The sequence below is a fragment of the Zonotrichia leucophrys genome, chromosome 5 (genome assembly GCF_028769735.1).
Source record: "Zonotrichia leucophrys gambelii isolate GWCS_2022_RI chromosome 5, RI_Zleu_2.0, whole genome shotgun sequence".
Taxonomy (NCBI): Eukaryota; Metazoa; Chordata; class Aves; order Passeriformes; family Passerellidae; genus Zonotrichia; species Zonotrichia leucophrys.
Window position 1 is genome coordinate 24,543,629 of NC_088175.1, and position 27,060 is coordinate 24,570,688.

General features: G+C 33.5%; 1 protein-coding gene across 4 annotated transcripts in view; it reads right to left on the reverse strand.

The window, feature by feature from the left end:
- DPH6 (diphthamine biosynthesis 6) overlaps positions 1-27,060 on the reverse strand; it is a 183,701-nt gene that overhangs the window by 123,315 nt on the left and 33,326 nt on the right. For 3 of the 4 annotated variants that reach the window (XM_064713980.1, XM_064713977.1, XM_064713979.1), the window contains 3 exons: positions 20,487-20,560; positions 18,244-18,362; positions 5,812-5,873 (listed from right to left, as the gene is read on the reverse strand). In XM_064713980.1, coding sequence (XP_064570050.1) covers positions 5,812-5,873; positions 18,244-18,292 — 111 coding nt within the window. In that variant the 5' untranslated portion in view covers positions 18,293-18,362; positions 20,487-20,560. The remainder of the gene's footprint in view (positions 1-5,811; positions 5,874-18,243; positions 18,363-20,486; positions 20,561-27,060) is intronic. The other variant, XM_064713978.1, reaches the window with a different exon arrangement.

The following is a 27,060-nucleotide window of genomic DNA, read 5'->3' on the forward strand; positions in this document are numbered from 1 at the left end:
AGGAAAAACTTTTACTGTGAGTCAACACAAGAAGTAGCACTTCACACAGAAGTATACAATGAACACATTTTTTGAAAACAGATTCAGATTTGTGTTCTATGTTTAAGTAAATATTCTTTCAAAAAAACCCTAACAAAACAAATGAGAATTTTCTAAGTCAAAAGCAAAAAGCTAAAGCAAGATCTAAAGAGAAACATATTCTTTCTTTGATAAATTGTACTTAATATACTTTCTAAATCAACATATATTTATGAATATTCCTGAAGCTCTGCATATCTCACTTAAATACATAACTAGATAAACTGAAGCATTCAAAATACGAGACATGACTATCTTAATTAATTCCTGCTTTACAAATGAGCAGCTGTGGAGCATGAACCCAAGTTCCTTTGCTGGAGTAAGGAGTGCATAACTGCTCAGTAGTTCACTGTACTACTGTTTCAATGTACTGTATTGATAGATACTAATCAAGCACCAGATCTGAGCATGGGGACACCCTCTCTGTCTGCAGCAGAAATTCATGTCCCCAGCAGCAGATTATATCACCTCAAAACGTGTCATTGCACTGATTCAAGCCAAGCCCTGTCCAGGTTTTTTAACACTAAACAAGCACAAACATTCTGTTTTAAGTGACTCATAAGAACTTGAACTGCAGTCCTTAACTCCACTGCAAACACCAATGTTACTCTTGGGAATATTTACTTAACCCCTTTATGCCTTTCCTTAGAGGAACAGAAGCCCATCTATGATGCTCCTGCAGTCAAAGTAGAAACAATTCTCCAAAACATCAGAGGGCTAAAAAAAGTCTGTCTGGAGGCTAGAAGATAACTCCAAATCTGCTGTTTCTTTTGAGGCAAACATGAGACTGGGATATTTATACATCTAGGTTACATTTTTATATGGTTACTAGAGAATATTTGTGTAGCAAGTCTACTACGTATATTCAAATGATACTGTATTTTTATTGCTGAAGCTGAATGTAGTTCATGTTACTTTACAGTTCTCTTTCAAAGCTTTTTACTTAAAAACTTCTAAGAGTGTTTATAACTTCAGTTACTTAAACCAAAGGCTCGAATCATCCTCAGCCATTATTTTGCAGAAAAGGAAAGTGCTCTGAGAAAACAATACCTTGGTAATGTTCTATGTGAATATTTAGTTGTGTGGTGCTATAAAATCAAAATCTCTTTTGGAGCTTGTTTAAAACATTTTTTCAGTGGCTTGTTATGAGAGTTATTTTTAATTTTCCCTTTCACATTTTCTGTCAAAGAAAAGGAGCAAAAGAGAACCTTTAATCAAGTGCTCATTAAAAAATTACACTCCTGACATAAAAGAGAAGTCCATCTGTCAACAATGGCAACAAGGTTTATATAGGACAAATACATCAGGAATAATTAATGTTGATGCAACAAGAATGGACAACGTACAAAACAGTTAGTCAAAATCTTTTATTCTTACTCTATTTGAAAAAAAACCCAAAAAACCCTAAAGAAAATGACTAAAAAATTGAAAGAGAGAAAACCCGAAAAGATCTTTCTAACTGTAACCTTTACACAGTGAATACATGGAGTGACTGTTTACAAATCACTTTCAAAATTGGTAGCTCTGCTTGTAAACAGTGTCTAGAATAATTATTGGCAATTAACATAGAATACTCAGAAGATGTAAGACTATTTCCTATCTTTGTTGTGAGAAATTCTCATTTTCAATGTCACTGGCTTCAACATCATTCTTGACACCAATTATACAAGGTGCTAAAGGGTTTTCCGTTCTCACAAATGTCAACGGGACCAAAATATATTTAGCAGCTCATAGAACAGATCCTAAACGTTCATTTACCAAAGTCAGTAATATTTTTTAAATGTCACCAATGGCATGAGAATTTTGCCTGTTAATAATTTAGAATATTAACATTATTTGAAGACTGATTATTTGGGTTTGCAAATTGGATGCTACATTAATAATAATAATAGAACAGCATGGACTCTAAGTTTTGTGATTGCTAAATCTGCCTTCTAGTACAGATGAGCCAGAAAACTGCAAATTCACAAGTCAAACATAACTAATTGCAAGTAATGCAAGTACACTTCAACCTCCGAAAGAAATCTACGATGAAACCATCTTCCAGGCTACACAAAGTTTATCTTAAGTACACATGAGATATAGGATATACATACAAATGAAATACATATAAACGACCAGTCCAAACATTACCTGAAGAACAGTCTCTTCCTACCTTGGGAATGAAACACAAGGATTAAAGCTTCCTTCTTTAATTTTTATAATCAAAGATAAATATTTGAATTCAAGTACTTCCTTTTTCAAGTGAAGACTTTGTTCCCACACAGAATTTGTAAGACTTAATAAACTCTTATATTTACAGAAATGCTCTATACATCAAGATGTTCTCATCAACTTTTGAGGCAAGCATATAAATAAGCATTTTCCTATTGCCTATTGGCAGAGACAGAATTACAGACAAATATAACCTTAATGTTCAATTAACAAATTCCAAGGCCACTGCGATAGCAACCTGAGACATAAGCTGACAGAAAATCCTTTAGTGTAAAAAGCTGAGACTCCTGTTACAGAGGAAACACTGGGAGATGAAAGTAATTCAATAAGTTAGCAATTATCTAGCAATCACCCCTCAAAAACTAATCAAAGACCTATCAATTGGAAAAAAGCAATAATTCAAAAACTTTCCTTTCTGCAGTACTGATGTCCTGAGCCAGTAATATTCACCCCTGCTAAAACTATGGGGCCAGATCATCATTGCACTCCTAAGTTCAACATTCTGAAAGTAATGTGAAAAAAATTGCAAAAAGCTTTTCCCACTCACTAGTCCTCCATTTTTCTGCTGCTACTGCAGAAAAACCACCTTACTTTTATGACAATAATTGTTAAAATTTCTACTGTATACATAAAATAAATTCAATCAGAAGACTGAAAATGTAGGTGACAATATTTTTTCAAAGTCAAATAATTGAGTGGAGGAAATCAGGGCTGGGTTGTGGATTTTTTTGTTGGGGATTTTTTCTAACCAACACTCTTACAATGCCTCAACCAGAGATTTTTTGCTAAAAGGAGATTGACTAGTTCATGCTTATTTCTTATACATCCAAAGGAAAAATTCTACCATTTCTTATATATCCAAAAAAAAAATTCTACCAGTCTACATAATACAAGTTAATTTTGATCCCATTGACTCTTCCTTAATGTAAACATTTAGTTAAAAAAAAAAAGTAAGAAGTTAGTTCTATTTCCAGATCTTTAGTACCAGAGAAGTTGAACGTTGTGAGTACATGCTAAAAGATACTCTCTACAAGTCCCAAATTACTCAATATATATGACATTTTGTGGCCCTTTATCAAAGACATTGGCATTTTTCTGAGCACTGAAACTAGTCAGATGTTAAGTGATTTTCAAAAGAACTGAAGAACACCGAGAACATTATCAGTTCCAAACATAACTGCTAAAATTCTCACAAACTTGCATACCACACTAGGAAAAATGCTGTAATGAAATACCCTGCACCTAGCTGAATAAACAACTATGGTAAAGTAACATCCGATGTCAACACAGAACTCAAAAAACAATCCCAAAGAACAGGAAAAACCTATATTAGCAAAAAATCCCAACAAGAAAAACGAATTTACTGTAAAATTTGAAATCAGTGCTTAGATAATAGAGTACAAATCAAAGATCATGGGTATATGAAGCCATGGCAGTTTTGGATATGTGCAGTGTTAAACATTAAATCATTATGGTGTTTTATATGGTATGGTCAGAATATTAAATTTTATCTCTTCCTTACTGGAAACTGTGAATTCCCTGTTTTCACATTCTGTCTGCCAGAACTTCTGATGCTGAAAACTTCACTAGTTTGTCAGACTCACTAATTTTCACATCATAAGTATTTTTCTTCAGTTTATTGTAAATTATTTGGTTTTATAAGGCCTAAAAGCCAACTAAGTATCTATTAAAAAAAATTATTTGTAATGGCTTTGACTTTCATAGCATACATATGCACAAGCAACAACCAAATGAACAAATAATCAGTTGTGCAGTCTTCCCTACAATGGCCTGACAAGCAGTGTCAGAATGTCCTATTTGTACATTTTAGGCAGTCATTGCTTTGTTTATTGTTGTATCAATAAAAGATAAAATCATCAAATATGAGTTTTGAGAAGTGTTAAACCATGACAGTAAGAATTTCAGTGAAACCGAGTAAGTAAGAATCACTTTAATTAAGATATCAAACATGATGATGAATCCATGCAATTAAAAAAAAATATCAGGTACTTTTGGATTTAATAGTTTACTATTTTCTTTTAAAAATGAATGATGGTGAAATCAAATGCAGAAGAATATTTCTTATTGCCACAATTAAAATTGCAATACTTGCTGCTACTGTTTTAAAGAAATCAAGACTGATTTAACTGAGGTGAGCAGCTGCAACCTCACTGAGGATGCAACCTGAATTTTGATTACGGAAGCTTTCTGTGAATGCAGAATGTTGAGATGATTTTAAGAAGTAAGTGAAAAGAAGACTTCCAGAAATAGATAATAAATGGGATTGTATACCAACTGGTTTACATAGCAGAGGGCCAGGGAGGAGGAGGGGAAGATTTCTAGGCACATTCTCCAGGTCTCGAGCAACAAATCTCAAGAACAGACCAACATCATCTCTTCAGGTAAGGTTATTTAAATGTTATGGACCTCAATGATTCCTTTCCAGCTTTCCCAAGTAGCAATTACCTATTCTTCTCTCCATGTAAATAACTAAAAAAAATGGAGTTAAACCTAAGATATAATTGCTGTGTAACTCCTCTGTCTTTCAGTAGCAAAAGAGATTTTCAAAGTTCTGGTCACTTTTTCTTTCTTTTCTGCAAGTTTGCTGTACCCTTAAGTGTCCCAAAACAAACTACTTGTGAAGCCAAGCTGACCAGTAACTACCCAGATTAACAATGAAAAATATTGTTTTTTTATTGAAAAAGGACATCACTTTGTGGACATTTAGACAGCCTACACTGACAGCTACATCAAGACACTTTTAAGAGACATGCAATCATTGTAGGTATCTAACAGGCTCAAGGACAAGGAATTGTGGTAAACTTGGATTGTCACAGATAATACATGAAAACATAATTTCAGAACTGTTATTCTTAAAATTTACTTAGCTTGATGCCTGATGCTCCTACATTAAACTTGAAGAAACCTCAAGTAGAAAATCTGGTATTTTTTCTTTTCCCTAGTTGAATGATTTTTTTTTAAACCAACCTAATAGCTCTGCCACCAAGCATTATCCTGATATGAGGACACACAGTCCTTTGCACAGAATCAAATACATCCTCAAGACTACACCTCTTATTCCATTTTTAAAGGCTCCACTGTATGCAGTCTGATTGTATAAATGGTAGGAAACGTGCAAATATGAATCTTCAGGGAAGTTTTGTATCACCTATGATTTTGCCACTACTGCTTCTTGCTGTGAAAGTCTCTAACGTACAATTATTTAGCTGTATCAAACTGATATACCAGTTAGTGTTCCTGCAATCCTGAGGTTTCACGCCTTTAGTTTGTTTTAAAGATGGTTGACACCATTTGTGAACTGTGTCAAGAAATGCTTTTTGACATAAAAAGTGCTTAGCAAAGGATTATATTCTGTGTACAAAGCAAAGCTTTGTAACAGGGTTAACACATAATTTATCAAATTAAGTAGTTTTCATTAAGTTAATTTTACTGAATTTCTGCTGTGTTTCTTTTTAACTGCAAGTTTAACTATATGAATATAATTTAAGTTATACTCACCTCCAGAAGAACAGGCTGCATTTCACATAGAGTTTTTCCTAGATGCTTATCGGGATCTAAACCTGCAAAAAACCCAAAAAAATCTAAAAATATTTCTTATGAAGTACTCTCATGACATCAAGAAATGATTATTTTTTTCTTTTTAAAATATATTATGTCTCCCTTAGAAACACTACATTATCTAAAATAATAACTATCCTAAAGAAAATACACTGAGTCAGAATTTTCCCTAAACTTTGGGCAAATATTTTCCAGGTTTATGGAAAAAAAAAGCTAGTTACCATTTCCCTACATGTCAAGTGGAAAAGCTACTGGATCCCTTTCTTAGAAATGTCACTAGCCAGTGAAGTAAACACACAGGTCCATGGTAATAAAAATACTACAAGGATACTACCTCTTTAAGTCAGAAGTTACCTTTGTAGATATCTATGGAATTAAAGCACAATTAATTATTTTTATGCTTCCTGCAACTGGAAGGGATACAGGCTCATAATGAAAAGTTCTTTTGCCAAATCCCATTCTTTGTGTGTTTTATGCAAATATAAAATGTAAGATTAAAAAGGATGAAGATATAAAGAAAACTCAGGCCTACAGAACATACTGAATGTTGTACCTTTAGATTCATCACAAAATACCATGTCTACATTTTGATTTATTTTTCTTTGTAAAAAAGTAATACTTGATAGCTGCTCTAACTTGCTTTTCTGTATTCCTGTTTCAACTTCTTGACTTTTTAATTTTGGCCAGCTCATGGCATTTAATGATCACTTCTCAGGATAAACCAAGTAACTGGCAAAAATGAGCAGTGGGACAAAATAATCCAGGCGCAACTGTTTCAAAAGCTGGTATTTTCAACCAAGTAAATATGCTAGTTGGATTGGACACAAAGTGGTCAAAAGGTCTTATCATATGAAGCAAATGAGAAAAAAACAAAATTATAACTCCTGAAATGGAAGGAACATTGTGAAATTTTCAGTTATCCCATTTTTCACTATTCTTAGTTATTGTGGTTTGGGCTCCTTTTTGCACTGATACAATACTGGTCTATTTTTTCCTACTCTACTGCTTCATACAGTAATAGGTATCATTACAGAGCTGCCACCAAAATTACTCCATTCAGAAGCAATTTCTAAAATATGTACCTTGCAAAGCACTTTAGATTGTTGATGATGAAAGCTGTTATATAAATGTACAGTACACTATTATATAAAGTCATTGCTGAGTTAAAGTAGCTAATATGTCTATTAATTTTTACAATCGTGGTCTTGGTATATTTAAATTCCTGTGAAACTAAAACAACTTAGAGTGAAGGAAATTTCAAAACACTAGGAAAGTTTTTAAATATTTCATTAAAGCACATTAAAAATTTTCTTACAGTGTAGGGGAATGCTTTTAAAACTGCTTAATAATTAAAGTTTCAAAAGACGAGCTTTTTTCTGCCATCTATTCCTTTTTTGTATTGTTTTATTGCTTTTTTTTTAACAGACTAAAAATGTATGCGCTAGATATGTGATGATAATTTATTCTTGCGGAAATAGTTTTGAAAGATATAAATTAAATTTCAATAGTTCAAATGTTTCTGGAGATCTCTTCCAACTTACATCAGGTTAGCATTTTGTTCTTGATTATAATGGGATAGGTATTAGGCCAAACAAGCAATTTCTCTTGACATAAATGAAGGAGTACTGCATTACAGTATCATTTCACACATTTATACTAACATTCTTTTAGTATAATTACTTTGCTAAGATAAGCAATCTCTCTCTCCTTGATAAAAAAACAGATTGATTTCCTCTAAATTTAAACTAAGGGACACATTACAAACATATGAGAAGGGAAGAAGTTTTCAGAACCAGACACCCTGACATCTTATTTCTTTCACAAGGTTCTCTTTGGTAATATGGACACAACTTTAGTCCAGTTATGAATGCAAAGCAATAATTTAAAAGAAACTATGATACAAACAGTTTTTGAAACACAAATAAATTGCCTATGTATACACTATGGGTAAACTCTTTAGTGATATCCCACACCTACATGAAACTCTGTGAAGTGCAATGTACCCTTCCTGTATCTCAGCAGAATTCTATTTTTGGACAGCTTGCATTTATTTTGAAACATAGTACTTCTTTTAGCTTCCAGTAGGTTTATATTGTGAGTGAATAGAGACTGTTGGTAAAGGCATCAGGAAGCAATGTAACTTTCAGTTTGCAGAACCAGTAATCCATACCTCCAATCCCTACTGCTATGCATGCATAGATGAAGCTGTATGTCTGTTGCTACAACTAGTATAATAAAGTATTTGGAACTATACTTACAAAATAGCTCTTTTAAAACCCATACTTATATTTGGTACACTTTTCTTTATTGATTCGAATTCTTAAAATGGCTTAGACTAACGAGAAGAACAATGTATTGTAAATTCTTAGTACCACATCCTCCAAATTTATCCTCAATGGAACTAGATGTAAAGGAAGCCGAATGGATGGATAAACCAACAACAATCCAGGGTCTGGATGACTCTATGTAGAATTAAAAAATTAATTAGGAAGGGAACTATAATTTGCAGGACTGACATCTATTTTATTTAACGTACATGTATCAATGGGGGGCAATTAGAATTCAATTAAAATATTCACTTTTATTACTTCCCTGACTGACCTTGAAGTTAATGCCTGTTTTATTTAATTGCATCATCTATGAATAAATGTTAACCTTAGAATGTTATGGCCCATTATTTTCAATGCATTTTTAACTCCTCAACTGAACTAATCCATCAACTTACTATGTGCTGCCAAGAGAGCAACTGGGGCTTTATTTCTTTGAGATAGACTAGTATATGAAAACAGAAATATCTAAAACAATTTGATAATGCTGTTTTTGACAGTGTTCAGTAAAAATAATTATGCTTTCAATTCCAGTTTTGTAGTCTGGTTTAACTGTAAAATCAGTAAGTGATAGCACAAATGGTATAATCACTTCAAAGTAATTGCTACTCCATCTGTAATTTCTGATAAATCCACTGACAGGAGTCGTGGTTGCAGAATGCTCTTATGCACAGCCACAAGATAAGTGTAGAGAACTGCAGCAATGTCAAGAGATTGGGACAGAAATTCATGTCTTTGTTCTGTGGTGAAAAAAAAGAACAGCACTAAAAGACATTTTACAACCGTTGCAAAAGAACCATATTTTAAATAGTTCACTTTGTACATATGTATTAGTGTAGCATGAGGCCCTCACCTGAGGGGCAGCTACCTGATATTACTTCCATTTATCAAGACCATCAGAAATCCAAGTTACATTTTCATGGCATTACATTCAGCTAAAAAAATCCACATTCTAAAGCCTTATCTGACTAACAAGAACATGTCTTATATATGTTCAGAATTTTAAAATCCATTGGATTATTAAAAAAGTGTTTTAAAATAAAAAATTCTATTTTTACTTCTTAGTAAAATTTCAAATAAATAAAAATAAATCATAATTACTGGTTTCAAGAAATATTGGCATATAAAGGTCTTCTGAAATCTACACTGAACCAAGTTCTAACCCATAATATATGAACACATTGTAAAAGAATCATTACCATACACACATCAATAAAGTATGAGTTAATCATTATCTGTTGATAATATAAGGGGGAAAAAACTCCAGCCTTTCCTCACTAATCAACCCTACAATTCAAAAACTTAAACTTGTTACTCAGTGAATTCTTCCATAAAATAAGGTAACAACAAATCTCCAAAATTGATATTATCACATTCTTCTTGAAATATCAGATTCACAGGATTAGGATAGGCTTTTGGATAAAAAAACACCTATCTTTGGATAAATAAACCCACTTATTTTAAAGTTACAGGAATATGAAGTTCCTTTTTTTCCCCTGACTTCTCGGGAAGTAATATTGAGAAGAGTAGTAACTGCTGTCACTATGAATGTAAGGGACTAAGACTTAACTGCTGATGATAGGGCTGTATTATAGGGCTGTATAATCTGCAGAGATTATACAGAGAACAGAGAAACAGAGAAAATAAGACTATTTTTGAAGGTAAATTCTATTTAAATTCCATTTCAACTGTGTCTTTTTTTTTCCTAAGTTAACAATACAAAATCAGTGATTTTCAAAAGGAGGGTCAGGCACTATTCTTTACACAGTACAGAATACAGTAGAATGTTTCTAGTAACACAGGAAAAGCCTGTACACAACAGCATTAGCTGGTAACATAGGCTTACAAGGTAGGAGTGCAGGAATGTGTTATAACCTTCACCAACTAGAAATGCACATGCCACACAGATCCTCTTGAACTGTAAATCTATACCTTAAGTTGCCTTGAGGTAAATTATTTCTGTTGTCATATTTAGCTTTCATTTCTATGAAGAGCTGGGAACTGAACTTTTTGTCTGGTGGCATAATTTGACAGGTTCATTCTTAACTTCCTCAAAACTTTCACACATGAAAGGCTGTGTTAACAACGGTAAACTGGATGGATTCCTTGGATTTCCTTTAAAAAAACCTGCAAAAACTGCATAACTTTTGTACAAAAGTAATGAAAAGTGCAGTAAATAACTGGTATTACTGCATCTCTAAAAGATTTGAGATGAATACACTTCTAATTTATTTTATGAAAGAGGAAAATTGATGTGACTTGATTATGCATGTACTTCTCTTTTTCCCTTGCTCTTTTTCTTCTTTTTTTTTTCTTTCTTCTGTTTTTCTGGTATGTGATAATTTATCCAGTGTGGGAATTGTAGGGGGATGGAACCTGTAGACATGCTGTAGATATAGTAACTCTTTTCAAACTAAGTGATACTAAGTGATAAAGTTAAAAGACATTAATCCCAAAGTGGTTCTAGCATATGTTTCCAGCACAGGTTAATTGGTATCTCAGTTTATCTTCCTTCTTGAACATTCTTCAACTATGCTCTAAACTAGGTTAGTCTGATGTCTAAATAAAATTTTAGAATTCTGAGAGGTAAAAGGATCTAAATCTTTTTAATGAATTAATATTATCTACTATCTCTTGCGGTTTCTTTTAAACATCAAAGATATTTGTGTTCTAGTTAAATCAAGGATTCAAAGCACTTTAGCCCTGTCATTTCAAGAACAGAATCTTCAAAAAATCTCTGAAGAAATTTTATACCGTTCCATCAGATAACAAGGCAATATTTCCAATCAGATTATTTTACAAAACCACAGCATCACAGAATGGGCCAGCTTGGAAGTGACCACAGTGGGTCATCTGCTCCAACCTCCATGCTCACGCAGGTTTCATCCTTGAGCATGTGGCACAGGTTTATGTCCAGATAGCTCCTGAATATCTCCAGTGAGAGATTTCACAGCCTCTCTGGACGATCTGTTTCAGTGCTTGGTCACTCACACAGTAAAGAAGTTCTTCCTCATGTTCAGGTGGAACTTTCTGTGACTCAGTTTAGGCACGCTGTCTCCTGTCCCATTGCTCAGTACCACGGAGAAGAGCCTGTATCCATTCTCTTTCTTTCCCCACTCCAGACATATATACTCAGATGAGTTAGTCATCTCAGTCATCTCTTGAGGCTGAACAGGCCCAGCTCCCTCAGCCTTTTGTCATAAGAGAGATATTCCACACCCTTAATCATTTTTGTCACCCTCCACTGGAGCTGCTCCCGGAGCTCCACATCTCTCTTGTCCTGAGTAGCCCAGAACTGGACACAGCGCTCCAGGTCAGGCCTCACCAGGGTTGAGCAGAAGGAGAGCACCCCAGGACACTATTGGCCTTCTTGCCCACAAGGACACACTGCTGGCTCAGTTAGTTGTCCACCAGGACCCCCAGGTCCTTCTCCACAGAGCTGCTTTCCAGCAGGTCAGCCCTCAGCCTGTGCTGGTGCATCTAATTATTCCTCTCCAGGTACACGACCCTGCATTTGCCCTTGTAGAATTTCAGAATGGTTTTCTCCAAAATGTTGGTGGCTTTAAAAAGATTGTGGAAGAATTGTATACTTGCTGAAAAGTAGCATTAAACTACTTTTAATCAAATGCAGCAAATGATTAATCTCATTTAAAGTAGTGACTGAGTCAAATTCTTCTCAGGACTTTTACTGGGCCTAAAAAACTTACATACAAAGTCATTACAGTTTCAGTTATACAGGCACATATGTATGCCTTTCCTGATACATTTTTTTTTTTTGTAGAATATCTTAAGAGCATTGTTTGCTTATTAATCTATTTAATTCAAATTGTTCAACTGATCTAGCATCACATGATTACAAATGTGTCTTAATAAAAAAATATGTGCTATTTTGTCCCTATTAGAGAATTCTGGTATTTCATACTTTGAACAGCTCTAATTCTAGTAAGCTTTGTAGAAAATAATTGAAATTTCATTCTGTGGAAGAGAAAGAGGTGTGCTGCAAGTGGAAAAATTTGTGTCGTTTTCATTAAATCCATCCCCATGCAGACAAGTTATAAACTTTTTAAAAAGTCACAATCCCCAAGTGGATCAACAGAGTTTTCTGACAGCAAAGATCAATAGATCTGCTGCAAAAGGGTAAAAGGCCAGAGCAGAAATAAAGGATCAGACTAGAACAAGAAGTCCTGCAAAATTTCAACTCATAGTGATCTGAAAAGCAAACATCTGTGGGTCTAACTACACAGAAATGTCTTTAAATGTTTGAGTTTAGGTCCTGTTTCAGCACGTAAGTCTGTAAAGTAAATGGGCATCTAGAACTTAAATTGTATCAAACATTAAAGAGCAGCAAGTATATATTCTAGTATTAAAATATACCACTTGTACCTCTTGATTGTCATATTGTTAAGATAATTTCTGCTTTTGACATCTTTTACTAAGCTCTCTTTCTTCCACTATTTTTCAGCTCCAAGTTCTGACTATTCTTCTGTCTTTTTCACTATAGCCCATACTTCCTTTCCTGTTTCACCTTAAATGCCTAATAATGTGCTCTTAGCCTGCTGCTTACATTTAAATTTTCCTTTAGATTATGTGATCTCCCCAAACTGCAAGGTGATATTTCCATTCTTAAGCCATCTCTCTCCTACTTTGTCTGTCTGTGACACCTCCTTAACAGCACTCAATAATACCAGCTTTCAACTACTTTTTTGTTTTCAGGCACTGTCCCTTACTCTTCCAATTCCTGTTATCTTTTAGGACAACAATATTCCTCCCATTTTCCAGTGTATAGGCTCAGAGTCAGCGAAGAGGGAATCTTATTTCTAATTTTTTTCTAAATAGACTTCTGCAAAATCCCATTTCTTCCTTTTCTGTAACACAATTTATTTTCAAACATTTCTTTATATTTAATATATGCACTAAAATCTCTTTCTGAAACCTCATCTTACACTGGTAATGAAGTATCTGTCATTTATATATAAGCATCAAGACAAGTACCATTCTAAATGCAAAGATTATTTTCTCATCTTATTTTCCTAAGCATTCAAATATGAATCAAACTTTTCTTTACTTTAAGTCCAGTACAAGTTCTCTTTTCTCTTCCTCATTTCTTTTGCATCACATCTTAAATCCCAAGCTAATTTTTTTGACTTTTAATCTTGCATACAATTTCCATTTATCTGTGCTGATCTTTTCCTGTGTGAAACTTTTCTGCCAGGAAAAGAAATGGCTTGAGATAAAATGGCTCTCTGTTTTTATAAGTATTTCCAAGTCTTTTCATGCAATGTCTAGTGAACAAACAGGTGTGGTATCTTTTTTATCTTTTTATTATAAATAACAGGAATTATGGAGATAAATGGGATGGTGGACGAATATATTAGGGAACAAGCCCAGAGAAAAGTGTCGAATGCACTTAAACTCTAAAGGGCCAACTAAGTTTCAGAAGATTTGTTTGAAAATTCAATCACAACACCACATGCTAGTTAGGAAACAAGATTTCAAAGGGGGGAAAAAAACATCTTTCCCAAAGTACATCATAGGTAATTTATCAAATTTAAAATCTGAAAAAACATTAAAATTAAAATTAATTAAAAGTGATCATATGTGTAAGCAAGATAATACTTCAACACTGCACAAGGATAATTTTTCTAATAAAAGTTTAAGGCTAGTTTTAGAATACATTATCACTATCAGAATAGACAAGCACTAAAATTTGACAGGATTTGAAAAATATTATCAGTAATTTTATCTTTTAGTTCAAATTATGATAAACACAATAAGTGTTCAAAAAACAAGTTAAGTGTTTAAAAGTAGATCTGGCACTTTGCGATATTATTTGGTGGTTATAGTGCTATTGAAGTGGGAACTTGATGACCTCAGAGTTCTTTTCCAACCTTAATGGTTCTATGATTTTAAGTGGTTTTTATATTAATAAATCAGAATGTTCTCAAGAGCAAATGTTGTGAAGACAGTCATACTACAATTCTACTGTCTGGTAGCTGCACAAGGAAGAAAGCAATGGAATGATCACCTATAAATAAGCTAAATTAGCTAAAAATAATGTAAATGTTTAATTTACTTAGCAATAAGCAAGTAAACAATCCTTACTGTAAAATATATAAGAAAGCAACTGGGATCTCATATTGATTTAATAACAAAACGTTATTCAATTCCTTCTGTTATGTTTGTGAATGGTCTGAGAATTTTTAAAAAAATATTTGAAGAAAGCAAGTATCTTCCCCTGTAATGACAAGGTCCTTCAATTCCCTCAAAATTACTTTAAAATTGCTCAGTACTGAAAACATATTTTCAAAAACACTGCTCCTCTCCATTACACAGATGATATGCTCAGACAAAACTCACAACCAACAATTTTACTTCAGGATATGATCTGCCATTGCAGCCAACTTGGAGAAATATTACTAATAACATTCCTATTGAAGGAGAGAGCTCTACCCTCCGTGCAGCCGTGGTTTCTACAGAGCAAGTTCCCTGTGCCCACAAAAAAGCAGATCCTGCTGATCACCTACATGCAGCCACAAAAACACTGGAGCCTTTACAGGGGCAGAAGCAAGCACAGACTTGTGGTTTGGAAGAGTCAGTTAGAAGTGGGATGAAAAGATTGACCTTTTGGAAGAAACTATTAGATCAATTTATCTGTATGCTAAATTACACCCTTCAGAGCTTAACCAGGAACTGTGTGGTGCTAGGTCTTTTTTAATGTAGCTCTTTACATGTAAATTTTACCTCAGTGAAAACTAATGGGAATATGGCCATCAATTTCAGTCAGTCAGGATTTCATCTCTATACACTAGAGACGTACAAATAAACAGTAACACAGACACCTAGGTGGCTGGGTTTGATTAATAGATTCATTATACAAAGAAGAAATATACTTTCTTTTTTAATTAAAAAATCATATGCAAAAACATACATATCCCTCAACTATCAGGTTAGTGGATTCCATGAATAGCAGGAGTATACCAATTTTCTAGACCACGGGAAGGAAGCATCAATATCTTCTATCACACCAAAGGAGTTTCATGTTCAATATAGTTACTACAGACAGTGCGTTTTAGTGAAGGAACTTGGGATTTCCTGACAGACAGGAGATGGCACTAGCTCCCTAAGGACTCATTACTCCATTGGGAAATAGCCTGCATAAGTAACTAAGGCCCATACCACTTCAAAATTTAGGTTTCTATGGACCCTGTGATTTCAACTCTACCCATGGTTGGGAATGTACAATGTCTACAGGCACTCATAGCAGCTGGACCTACAAGGTAAAGAACATAATCATGAAATAAAAGAGCTCCACTTCATATGCAGACTGATCAGCCCTGATTCAAAGTTTCAGCTTTTATTATTGTTTAATTTCTGGATTTCCACTGAAGAGGGGTATATTTCAAAGACAAAAGTATGATTTATCATACAGGCATCTTTAGCAGCAAGAAAATGGGGCACTGAAGATAAATATTCAGAAGAAGCTTTTATACATATATATAGTGCTCAGGTTTGCTGCTAGATCATGGAATGTTTTTCTCTCATCATTAAAGCTTTTGAAATACACTCTAAAGGAAAGAAAGCTGATCTACTTACAGATCAACAGAAGGCATGTGAAAAAGGTTGCTAACAATACTTTTTTTGCATATAAGTGAGAGCAATTGGCATCCCATCTGGAAAACTACACTACTCTGAGATAGAAAACTCTTGCCACTGGCAAGGTTTATGGTATTAATTTGTAATGGTGGATTTAGGGAAATGTACTAAACTAATGCTCATTTACTTGCATAATTATGTGTTTTCTACATAAAACGACAGGCTTTTACCTTGTCAATACTGGCACTGAGTTAATGGAAAACAGGACGAGGCGGGTGTACAAGTATGCCAGCGCCGATGAATGTCAAGCTCAGGTTACAGATTTGCTTCTTGCATCAACAACTGTACAATGTATCACCTAATGCATTACCCTTCAGACTCCTAAATCTGTTATTTTAAATATTTTCATTGCAGTTTAGCTTTGATTATTAATCTAAAAGGCAAAAAGTTAAACCGTATCTTATCTTCTTTGCCACTTGATATGTTAAACAGCCTTCATACCTTAAATCCACTTTAATAAGGCATGCAATTATTAAAGCATTACAGAATGGCCCCAGAGCACAAAAGCTCCATTAAATTTGCTTACATCTAATTACGTCTGCCTGAGGCAGGTGAGAAATTGACTCTGATAAGATCTTTCTTTTACCTGTAGCCAAAAAAATAAAAAGGAAAAATAACTCGGAGTGATTTTCTATCTAATTGCTATCTACAAGTATTTATGGTATTTGCTCTTCCAATGAATACCTCACAAAGCACTCTTTGTGCACTAACCAGTGCATTTTAAGTTTTTTTAAGACTGTAGAATACAAAAGACAAGCTTATCTTGCTGCAGGCATGGCAGGTCATCAATGATGTCTATTTGGGAAACAGTTTTATCTATTATTTAAATAATAAATTTTCCGTAAAAAATAATTCCGATGTGAAAAAAACATGTTACATATGCTTTGTGGACTTCATTTTTTCTACATGCCAGTATAAGCAACAACACATTCTATTTTATGAAAATATAACATAAATATATAAATATACTTTTTATGGCCTGAAAACAATTATTTTAGAAACCATTTTTTTCCCTAATTTAAAACCAATTGTTTTGTAGTAGAAAACATGGTATTCAATTGATTTGTATTTGTAACTGACCTTCCAAAATTCAGGAAAATGTGAATAAATGACATTTCTTGTTACCTGTAAATGAATGAGAGCATGTGATACTTTTCTAATCATTCTAATCCTCCTCTCAGCCCTAGCAGATCCTACAGAACAATAGAGGGAGACCATCATAGTGACAATGTAAAATTAAGTTAGAAACTATACCAGATAAAGAGGAAGAAATAAATAAAATTTTTAAAAATTAATTTAATCCATCCAGTCTAAAGGGATTGCAATTAAAATCTTGGTTAACAAAGAAGAAGAAATTACTTTATTATAAAGCATTCTTTGAAAGAGAGATTAGGTATTTGATAGGAAACTTGCCTGGGTAAACCAGACACTGGACTTCAAAAAAAAGCTTATGCCACACTATTTTCAAATATACATTTTTAACCACTGATGCCACTTGCATGATACAAATCACTGTTTGCTACAGTGAACCACAAGTTTATAATCAACTCCAAAAGAAAAGGTCCTTTGGTCAAATGTTATGCTTAAAATTGATTTGCTACTCCAAAACCGAAAAAGTGCATAGGGGCCTGAAATAATATATTGTACTATTAACATGTTTCTCATGTGCTCATTTAGGCTTTTACAGCACATCATTCCATAAGCCTTCTTAAAAAACTTCATTTGACCTTACCTTTACATTTAAGCAATTAACAGATAGGTTAACTTTCATATTGATTTGCTTCAAGTTTTAGAACTTCATTTTATATACACCTGATAATGAAAAGATGTTGATTTTCTGGTATTCTAAGCAACTACATTTTAAATATTAAAAAAAAAATTAGAGGCAATGATGAATTATTTCTGTTTGCTCTTATGATTTACCAACTCCAAGTCTGCTGTTGCAGAAAATATTTTGTCCTCATAATTATATCTTGTTTGATATTAACTTGATGTATTTCTATTAAAACTTTCACGGTTGCTTTATAATATTGTCTAGTCACAAGCTTGTATCATCTATAAATGACAACACTGTGAACTACTGAATTATACATGCATCTTTACTGCAAATTAAAACAAAACCAGAACAAAAAAAATATGAGAGGAATTTAATGACTATGTTAGGAAGAACTGCTTTCCAGCTTTTCCATGTCCCCTTTAAGAATGAATTGCATCCTGTTAAATTAATTATTCAGACATCACTACTGGTATTGAGCCATTTTTTATAATTTTCTTGATATTGACATTTCATATCTTAGAATGTGCAACAAAGGTTCTGTTCTCCTCTGTTATGTTGTGGATTTGTCCATGGGAAATTTCAGTAGACAATACTGCTCAGAATCTGAATACATACCAAAAGCTGCCACTTTTATGATTATGGCTTGAACGTTAGATGATATCATTTCCTTAAGCAGTATTTCCTGGTTCCAATGCCAGAGGTAAGCTAAAGGCTGAAGATTAAGCCTTCTGCACCTTAAAAACAAACAAAAATTGGATAAAGTCAAGTATTATGCTTTTACACAGTATTATTATTGTAAAATTAGGGAAAATTTCTTTCTTTTCCTATCCGGAAATAATTTTTCCTCTATAATTTCAACTACAACACTTTACTATTCAGATATTTCCTTATAAACATTAAGTCTAATATATATTAAAAAAGAAATAAATAAACTTGCTCTGAGTATGATTCATCTACATAAGACGCAACTCACTGAGCTAAACAGATCTGCACAGGAATGTAAGTAAAGCCATTACAAAACGTGTTCCTAAACCTTTTGCTTTGGGATACAAAGCAATTAGCACCTTAGGAAGTCATCACTTTTGTGAACACAGCTAAGGACAAAGTTACTGCTCTGTGATAAATGTGGCACATGTCACTAGTACAATATGCTGAATTTGTTGCTGTGATTTGGATCAACACCCAAGGAAAAGAATCATTCAGGAAAATGTATACAGCTTGTGATATAAATTAACAACTTTTTACTGTAAAGTTAATAATTTGTTTTGATACATATCATGAATGGACAGCATTTGATACACAGCTTTGATTGTTTATCAAATTAGAGAATCACTAATTTGCATTATTGATAGGTAACGTTTCTGTAAGTTGTCAAGAACCATCAGCTGGTGATTAAATGTGTAAGGTCTCTGAAAAACTTAAACATTTAACTATGGGACTAGTTCAGACTCCTTAAGATTTACATTTATTTGTCAATTATCAAGTTTTTCCCAATACATGGTCTTTCTCATATATATGGGCATTCCTCCTTATGTCAGATAGACCCACTAGTATGATTAGGAAGACTATATAGTTAAATGTAGGCTTAATGTTGACATATAAATGTATAGTTAGCACTCATATAATCTGACTGGTTTTCTTATTACTTTGATAGGCTTTAACAGAGCACTAAGTTGTATAATAGAACTATTCTGCAGCTCTGAATGTAAAGTAGTTACTTATGTGCCGAAATTCAGCTAAAAATTAGCTGAATTAATTGGGATGGCTCATATGAAACAACCTTATTGCAAGGGCTGAATCTACAGAAATAATGTGAAGTATTTTACTTTACAAGCTCGGAAATAATCATGCCTGTTTGAAATACTGTGATTTCCTGTCAATCTCTTAGCTGCGGTAAAGATGTAAAACAAACAGCAAAAGCAATCTTTTTTTTTATCCTACTAACATGTGAGGCAATAATTAAAATGTTTAAGTATAAAGGAAAAGAAAAAGGAGTTATTTCTGACTGTAATTTATCTATGTAAACTTTAAAGAAAACAAATGTGCTCTGTAACTTGCTGATGTGAGCTGAGTTGGCATAGCATTAATTTCACAGTTCTTACAGCTCATAAAGGATTCCAGATATTTGCTTTCATCATCAACAAATCATTAATGAAATAATGAAACCATAATTAATTTTTAACACAAGGTGGTTTTGCATTTCATCAGATATATAAAGTGAAAATCTTTTTTCAGATCAAATATTGGCCTACACAACAAACACAACTACCATTCCATAATGTTCTTTTTAAATTAAGACTCCTAAAAAAGTCATGATTTATATAGACCTTTGCGCACAATAGGAATGACAAATGGAAGCTCTTGACTAATAATAACAAATTTCAGATTAAGGAATTAAGGGAATATGTGCTTAGAAAGATTCTTTTCTATCTAATTCCTTATAACAAGCCACAGGATGTTCCTCTATATCAAAACACTGGTGAAAAACAGAGGGACTTGACCACAACACTGTAGTCATTGGAACTGAGTGAGCTTCCCATTGAAATCAAAGAACTGAACCTACTCAACTATTTTCATACCAAATCTCTGAGTATTTTCAAGAGATGAAGATAGATCTGAAGAGCAGTCAAAAACCCTGGTATAGTTTCTACTAGATTTTTACTAATGAACACACTGTTTCAGGGGGGAAAAGGAAGAAAAATAAAACAAGAAAAGATATACCAATATTAATGAATATAATGAACTTGGTATCATAGAACACGAGAAATCAGGCGACTGTCTCTGCTTTAAATTTGAGTTAGAAAACAGACAAGTACTGTCCAGAATGTGTATTCTGATAAGGATTATTATTTTCTTACACATCTTCCACGCGAACTCTCTGGTAGTCAGAAAGAATGGCTCCCACAGATACACCCTCTACTCCTTCTTTGTCCTGAAAAAAGACATGGGATATCAATGACACAGTATGTAAAGCTTTAAGCGGCAGAGATTCAATATCTCTGCTTGCAGAATCAACCAAGAATAATTATTTTTTCTGTGTCCAGTACACGGAACAGAATAGGTTGAAATGCAGTTCTGCCACAGAAGGGAGCAGCTCAGCTGACCTACTACATGGTTATTACTCTAATGCAGTCTACTTGACTCAAGTACCATTCTAGAGAAGAAATAACCAAGGTAACTGAAAAGTATCAGACATAACAGATTATCCTGAGGTTTTCCAGACATCCCAAAAATTCCTTCCAGCTTTTGCCTATAAGTGACAGGTTAGCTAGTCCACCTACAAATAATTATTAGCAACATACATCATACAATTAACTGAATTGATAGCATTTTGCATGTACACGGCACAAGAGAGTGTGGGATTACTCTTTTTATCTTAACACCAGAACAAGAAAACTCACGGGAAACTTACTCAACATCATCTTTTGAAAATTCTGCTATAAAAAAAGCTTTTCCAAGACACATTTTCTCATTTACATTACCTAAGCCAACACACTGCACTTTATTTTTTCTTGTAAACCCACTGACAATGTAACATTTCTAAATGCACATAGTTCTAGTATTTTTTGAGATCTTGCATTTTAAAATTGCTTGAGTACCAATCAACATGCTAAATTTTCTTTTTCTAAATTTTGCTCCATCTAGACTTTGGTAAAAGTTGTTTTCCTCTTTTAATCAAGGTTGATCACAACTACACCCCATGATTTACTTTCTGGATCTGTTCCAAATCCTGTGAAGAAGTTTGCAGCAAGACTTTACAATAAATTTTTCAGTTATATACCTGTTGATGTATCCTGCCCCTGCCTTTCTCTTTTGGCCTATGCTATGATCTCAGAAGCCCTGCTAAGCCTTAGCCAAGCAAGCTGAGCAGTGAAGTGCCCTTGACTGTACCAGCTGGATGGTGAAGCATTGGTGACTGCACCAGGAGTTTTTGCCTGGTCAAAACAATTCTGACAATCTAAAAAGTACATCACTACTTAAATTATGTACTTCTCCATGTCATTAATGGATAGATCCATTAATATGAAGCTTAATGCCAAATCAAACAGTTTTCAAGCTGATGCTTCTCACAGATCCAGAAGTAATATAATATTATTTCTGCTTCCCTTTGAGTTTTAAGTGCAATGTTTCAAAGCGCTTTTTAGAATAAAGGCAAATCAGCGATACTTCAGGCTACTCAACTCACTCATCTACAATAACATTGCTTAAAAATTAAACACAGTTGTACAAGCACAGTTTTGTTTAAATAAATTTGATGAACTGATTCAAGAAGCCTTCTTGAATCTTCAAATATTTCAAAAGTGTAAGTTGCAGTCTTTAACATTCTTTTTAAAATGGTTAGAAGTTGCATAACAGTCTTGGAAAACATGACTGATGTAAACAAGATAAATACTGTTTGTTTTTATTTTTATGTAAAAATAATTACCCCAGCAATTCCTTCAGAACGTCCTCTGTCACAATGTGCAGACATCAACCAATATGTCCAAAAATATTACCTATATTTTTTTATGCTATTAATTCATCACAGTTCTAAGTTACCAGAGGCAAAGTATGCCACCTGCTAAATTCAGTAAGTAATGTTTTTGAAGTGTCTGATACAAACAAACAGAAGGGCATACAACTGCTGTCTCACAAGTAGATTAATCTCTGTGGCCACATAAATCCATATGCAGTTTTCCACTTTCCTTCATTACAGAATTGTTGAATGGTTGAGTCAAAGGCCCGTACAACCTGCCCTTGAACATTTCCAGTGATAGGGCATCCACAACTTTTCTGAGTAACCTGTTTAATAACACATGCATTTCTCTTATCACATCAAAACAAATGAGATGATGTTCATTATCATCATAATATTTATTATAATGCATGGCAGATCTGTAGTTATCACAATATTTTCATTATAGATATTTGCACTACGTACAACTCTTCCTTCTCTAACAATGGGAAATTAATAGGTGGATGAGAGTATTACAGAGTAATTATATCACAAACTTCAAAAAGAAGTATCCTCAAATATGGAGTGAAATCTTATTTCCCACACAGACAGATTTACAGAATCTCCTGTTCATCCATGAAGATGGCAACTGACTTGCCCAATACACTTTTAACAAGCTCAGAGACCCATACAAATACTTTTTTCTATTCATTCTGTTGTTCAAGTTCTGACAAAATATATGCATCAGCAAAGATACTTGCTAAGAAAATTCCCTTAAATTAAAAATAAAAGTAAATGGAAGTAGAGACTTAAATGTTCTGTTCTTATCCAAACACAGTACTTCTATACTAAAAAGATCTATTGCACAAATCTACTTGTTTGGGATTTAAAAAATTCTAGTCACGAGTCTCAGGAAATTTCATAACCATCCTATGATAATGGAATTTTAAAATCCACACAAGGTTACAGAACATTTACTAAATAACTATTGAAACAACGGCCCAAACTTGAAACTAATGCATCAAGAAGATTTCTCATAGGTTTTGTTTTGAGGTTGTTTTTTACTATACAAATCTGTATCACATTGGATGTGAATGATTATGAATGCATATATATATATATATAGGTACACAAGAAATCTCAAGTATGTACATGTGTATGCAATATATCTTGACGTTAGTAATGCAAAAACAAGGCTATTATTGGCTGCTTGCTTACAACTTATGTTAAATCTGATTTAAATAATAACATAGGAGGTTGTCTGCACTTATTCTGGTTTATTTCCTTGGATAATACGTAAGTTTTAATTGTCTTTTGAAATGGCATTATAATGTCATTTTGCAGTTGTTGTTAGCATTCATGTTCAAAAAATTCTCACAGGTATTTATTTATTGCCATCTCTTTTCATTCACTTCTTCTCATGGTAAACAGCAAATATTAACTTTCATCACTGTCCAGACAATAGCTTCCATGAGGAGAAACACCAGTATACTTAATATATGCTTTGAAATGGGAGAACTAGTTAATAAACTTAAATTCAGTGAAATGGAATGAGTTCAATCCCCCTATTTTGTCCATCCAACAAATGAATGCTAGAGTGAGTGGCACAAATTCAAGAAATAAGAAGACTGAAAAGAAGAAGGATGGAGCATGAGGTAGAACAGGAAAAAACTGGTATCATAACCTTCTAAACTCCTCAGCGGAACAAAGCTTACATAAAGCCTTGTCCCACAGTATATTCCGCTCAGCAGTTGAAGCATGCAAAGAGTACTAACTAAAAGCTACTGCTTCCCTGGACTTATTCTTTGGTATTGAAAGAGTTATTGAACACCTTGCAAACAGACAGCATTTTGTTTGACTAAGAGTTGATCATGGTTAGCAGAGAATCCATCCCAGAATCAATAGCACCATCACTTTTAATGTGGAATCTGATCAGGTTTGGTACCATTAAAAGCATGTTCACAGAACTGCACTCAGCAAGGGTAAACCAAGCTGACATCTGCAGGTAAATATCAGGGATCTGCACAGAACTCAAAAGCTGAGGAAGTGAATTTGGTAAAATTCAGAAGGAAAGATGCTACGTGCTGTATCATATAAAAAGTAACAGATAACAGAAAAAACATCTGAGGAAAGTTAATATGAAAAGGTGGTTTTTTCTTAGGTTGAGTGGATTTTTAAATTATTATTTTAAAAAGCATCATATACAGTTAATTTAAGAGATGATTTACCAATGTTAAACTTTACTAACATGTTTCTAGTGCAATAGGCTACTCTAAAGTAAAAATAAACTGCTCTTTGAATATTTGGATAATTCAGAAAGCACTTATACTAAGTACAATATTCTCTGTCACAAGGTATTACAACACAAAACATGCAAAGTGCATATAAATCCAGATGCCAAAAACAAATGTACACAGATGCTAACAAAGTTTGATTTTCCATATGACATTTTAGAACTTATTTTTCCCCTTTAGAGCTACAAAACGTACTCATTTCAAAAGGCAGGTAGAAAAATAAACTTTTAAAAAGCAACTAAATAAGACAATTTTAGTAGTTTTTTTTAATGTGCCTAAGATTATTATTAGCTATGTTTTAACAGTAAGTGAAAATTCACAATTATAATTGTGTAAATTTTGTCATAAGTTATTTTTTTCCTGTTCAGAGGACAATAATCTTCATAAACAATTGTGTTAGAGCAGCTAATTGATCTTTGAAACTGTAACTGTACTAAAATGCACAATTTATGTTTAAGGCATCCTAGTTTTAAAGTTATTTATTATTTTAAACAGTTTAATGAAAAACAAAATTCAAAATTGCTGCTCTTTGTCTATTATTAATTACTGTTCGCTGCATTTTCTATCAGGAAATAGTATAAAAAATTTAACAGTTTTGTGAAAGCTCCAAAACATCACTGCTGCTTTTAAAGTGTCTCTGTTACATCCATGTACAATTCTAACATACAGCTTCACAGCTAAAGTGAAAGATAAACAGATTAATTACACTAGCACACTGTTACTTTAAGTTTGTTTTTTTTTTTCAATTAATGATTGTAACAGTAATCTGAGGAAATTATTACATATGCATTGTAGCATTAGTACTGGTAGAAGTATTCTACTAGTAAGTAAAAAATTTATTGCAGTGGTATCAGTACAGAGGTTTTCTATAATTTCATATGTTAATGTCTTTACCTGACCCTTTCAGAGTTCAGCAAAAAGAAAATTAGTGCTAATGTTTTCAATTTAATTAGTATATTACATGCACTGTAACTATTAGTGGAAAATGTTATATTAATGAATGTAAAAGTTAGCTGTAAATTACCTCAGAGTTATTATCAATTTCCCAAGTTACTGCTCCTTAAGATAACCCTCTCCCTATGGTCCTTCCGGTAATTTTTCTTTGCCTGATAAACATGATGATTAAACAGCACATAGTGCAAACCTTTGATACTTTTTAAATTAAATCCATGCCCAGCCTAAGGGCTGTGTCTGATTTCAACTAAATGTGTCAGTTAATCAGATAAAAAATTATCAGCAACTCAAAGAAACAGCAGCCTTAGGCTTCATCAGTGCCAGAGAAAGCTGAACAAAATAAGACATACAGACAATATCACATTATGAGTAAAGGTTACTGCTAAGCGTATCACCGCACAGCACTATTCACCACCTTAATAATGTCTATCTTAAATGAAATATTGCCTAAATGAAATGAAACAGCCAAAATATTAACAAAGAAAAATGAAGTGCTCGACCTGTGTCTATGTCTATTCATGTGTATTGCAAGAAATTTTGAGCACTGCAATTCAGAAAAATGCAGAATATCCCTAAAAATTTACTTTGTAGAACAGATCTTTGTAAGAAAAAGAAGTATAAACAGCTGAAGAATGGTTAAACTACATTCAATTTTTTGCGTGTGCTTCACAGCTTTGCCACAATAGAGTTCATTTTTTTAAGACCCAGATATAAAATACAGCCTCTAAATGAAATTTTCTTTCCAATTAATATCCTTCTTAAAGCTTGTATGAATAACTGAAAACCATTATCCATACTTAAATTAACGTTCAAGGTTATTTGTGCCTACATAGTGATTACCATACAGTTGCAAAACTTCAAATTAAGCACAACATATTTGCAGGTGGGCGACTGACAATATATAACTTAGTAACAGGACTTTTAGGCTACTACCATTATTTGAGTGGAAAACTCTTAAATATGAGCTTTGCCTTATAATTTCTGAAGCATTTTAAGATCAATGATTATAGTGATTCCAAACAGAGCATGTGATTTTTTTTCTAAGCTTTGGTATGTCTGTCTGATGCAGCTGCAAGTAATCAAAGACAGTATGGAAATATTCCTGAGACATAAGGATATAATAACACTATGTCAAATTGAAAACCCACTATTTGGTAAGGCTCTGAAGACTAGCTACAAATCACATAGATCATCTTAGTGATTGTAGATCACTATACATCATCGGGGACTTTCTTGTCTTCCACACAGGGACCTCAAAACACATATATCTCATGCCTTCATTCCTTAGGAAGAAGTAGTTCCACAACCAGGTGGGAATTAACATAATGTGGATTTACATGAAATCCCTGTGTGAACCCTCTTATTATTAAGTTCAGAAGTCTTCAGTGGCCTTATCTCAACCTGCTTTAGAAGTAAATTACTGAATAATGGTATCTATACAAGGCAATAATACTATGTAACTAATCTACTTTCAAGAGCTAATTAGATATATTTTTACAAATGCCCTTCGTAGGACATAGGCACCCTACCACCCACCTTTAAGCAAAACTGATGGCCTAACTTTCAGAGTTTTACAAATGCAGTTACTGAAACACAGCACACTCATCACACACACACACACCCCCACACCCACCATCTATTAATTCAGTGTAGGGGTGCCTTCAGTGTCTGGTTGCAATCTCACAACAACCACATTTAATTAGGACATGGTCCTCTTCCTACCTAGAAGTGCCAAATGTTCAGGGTGAT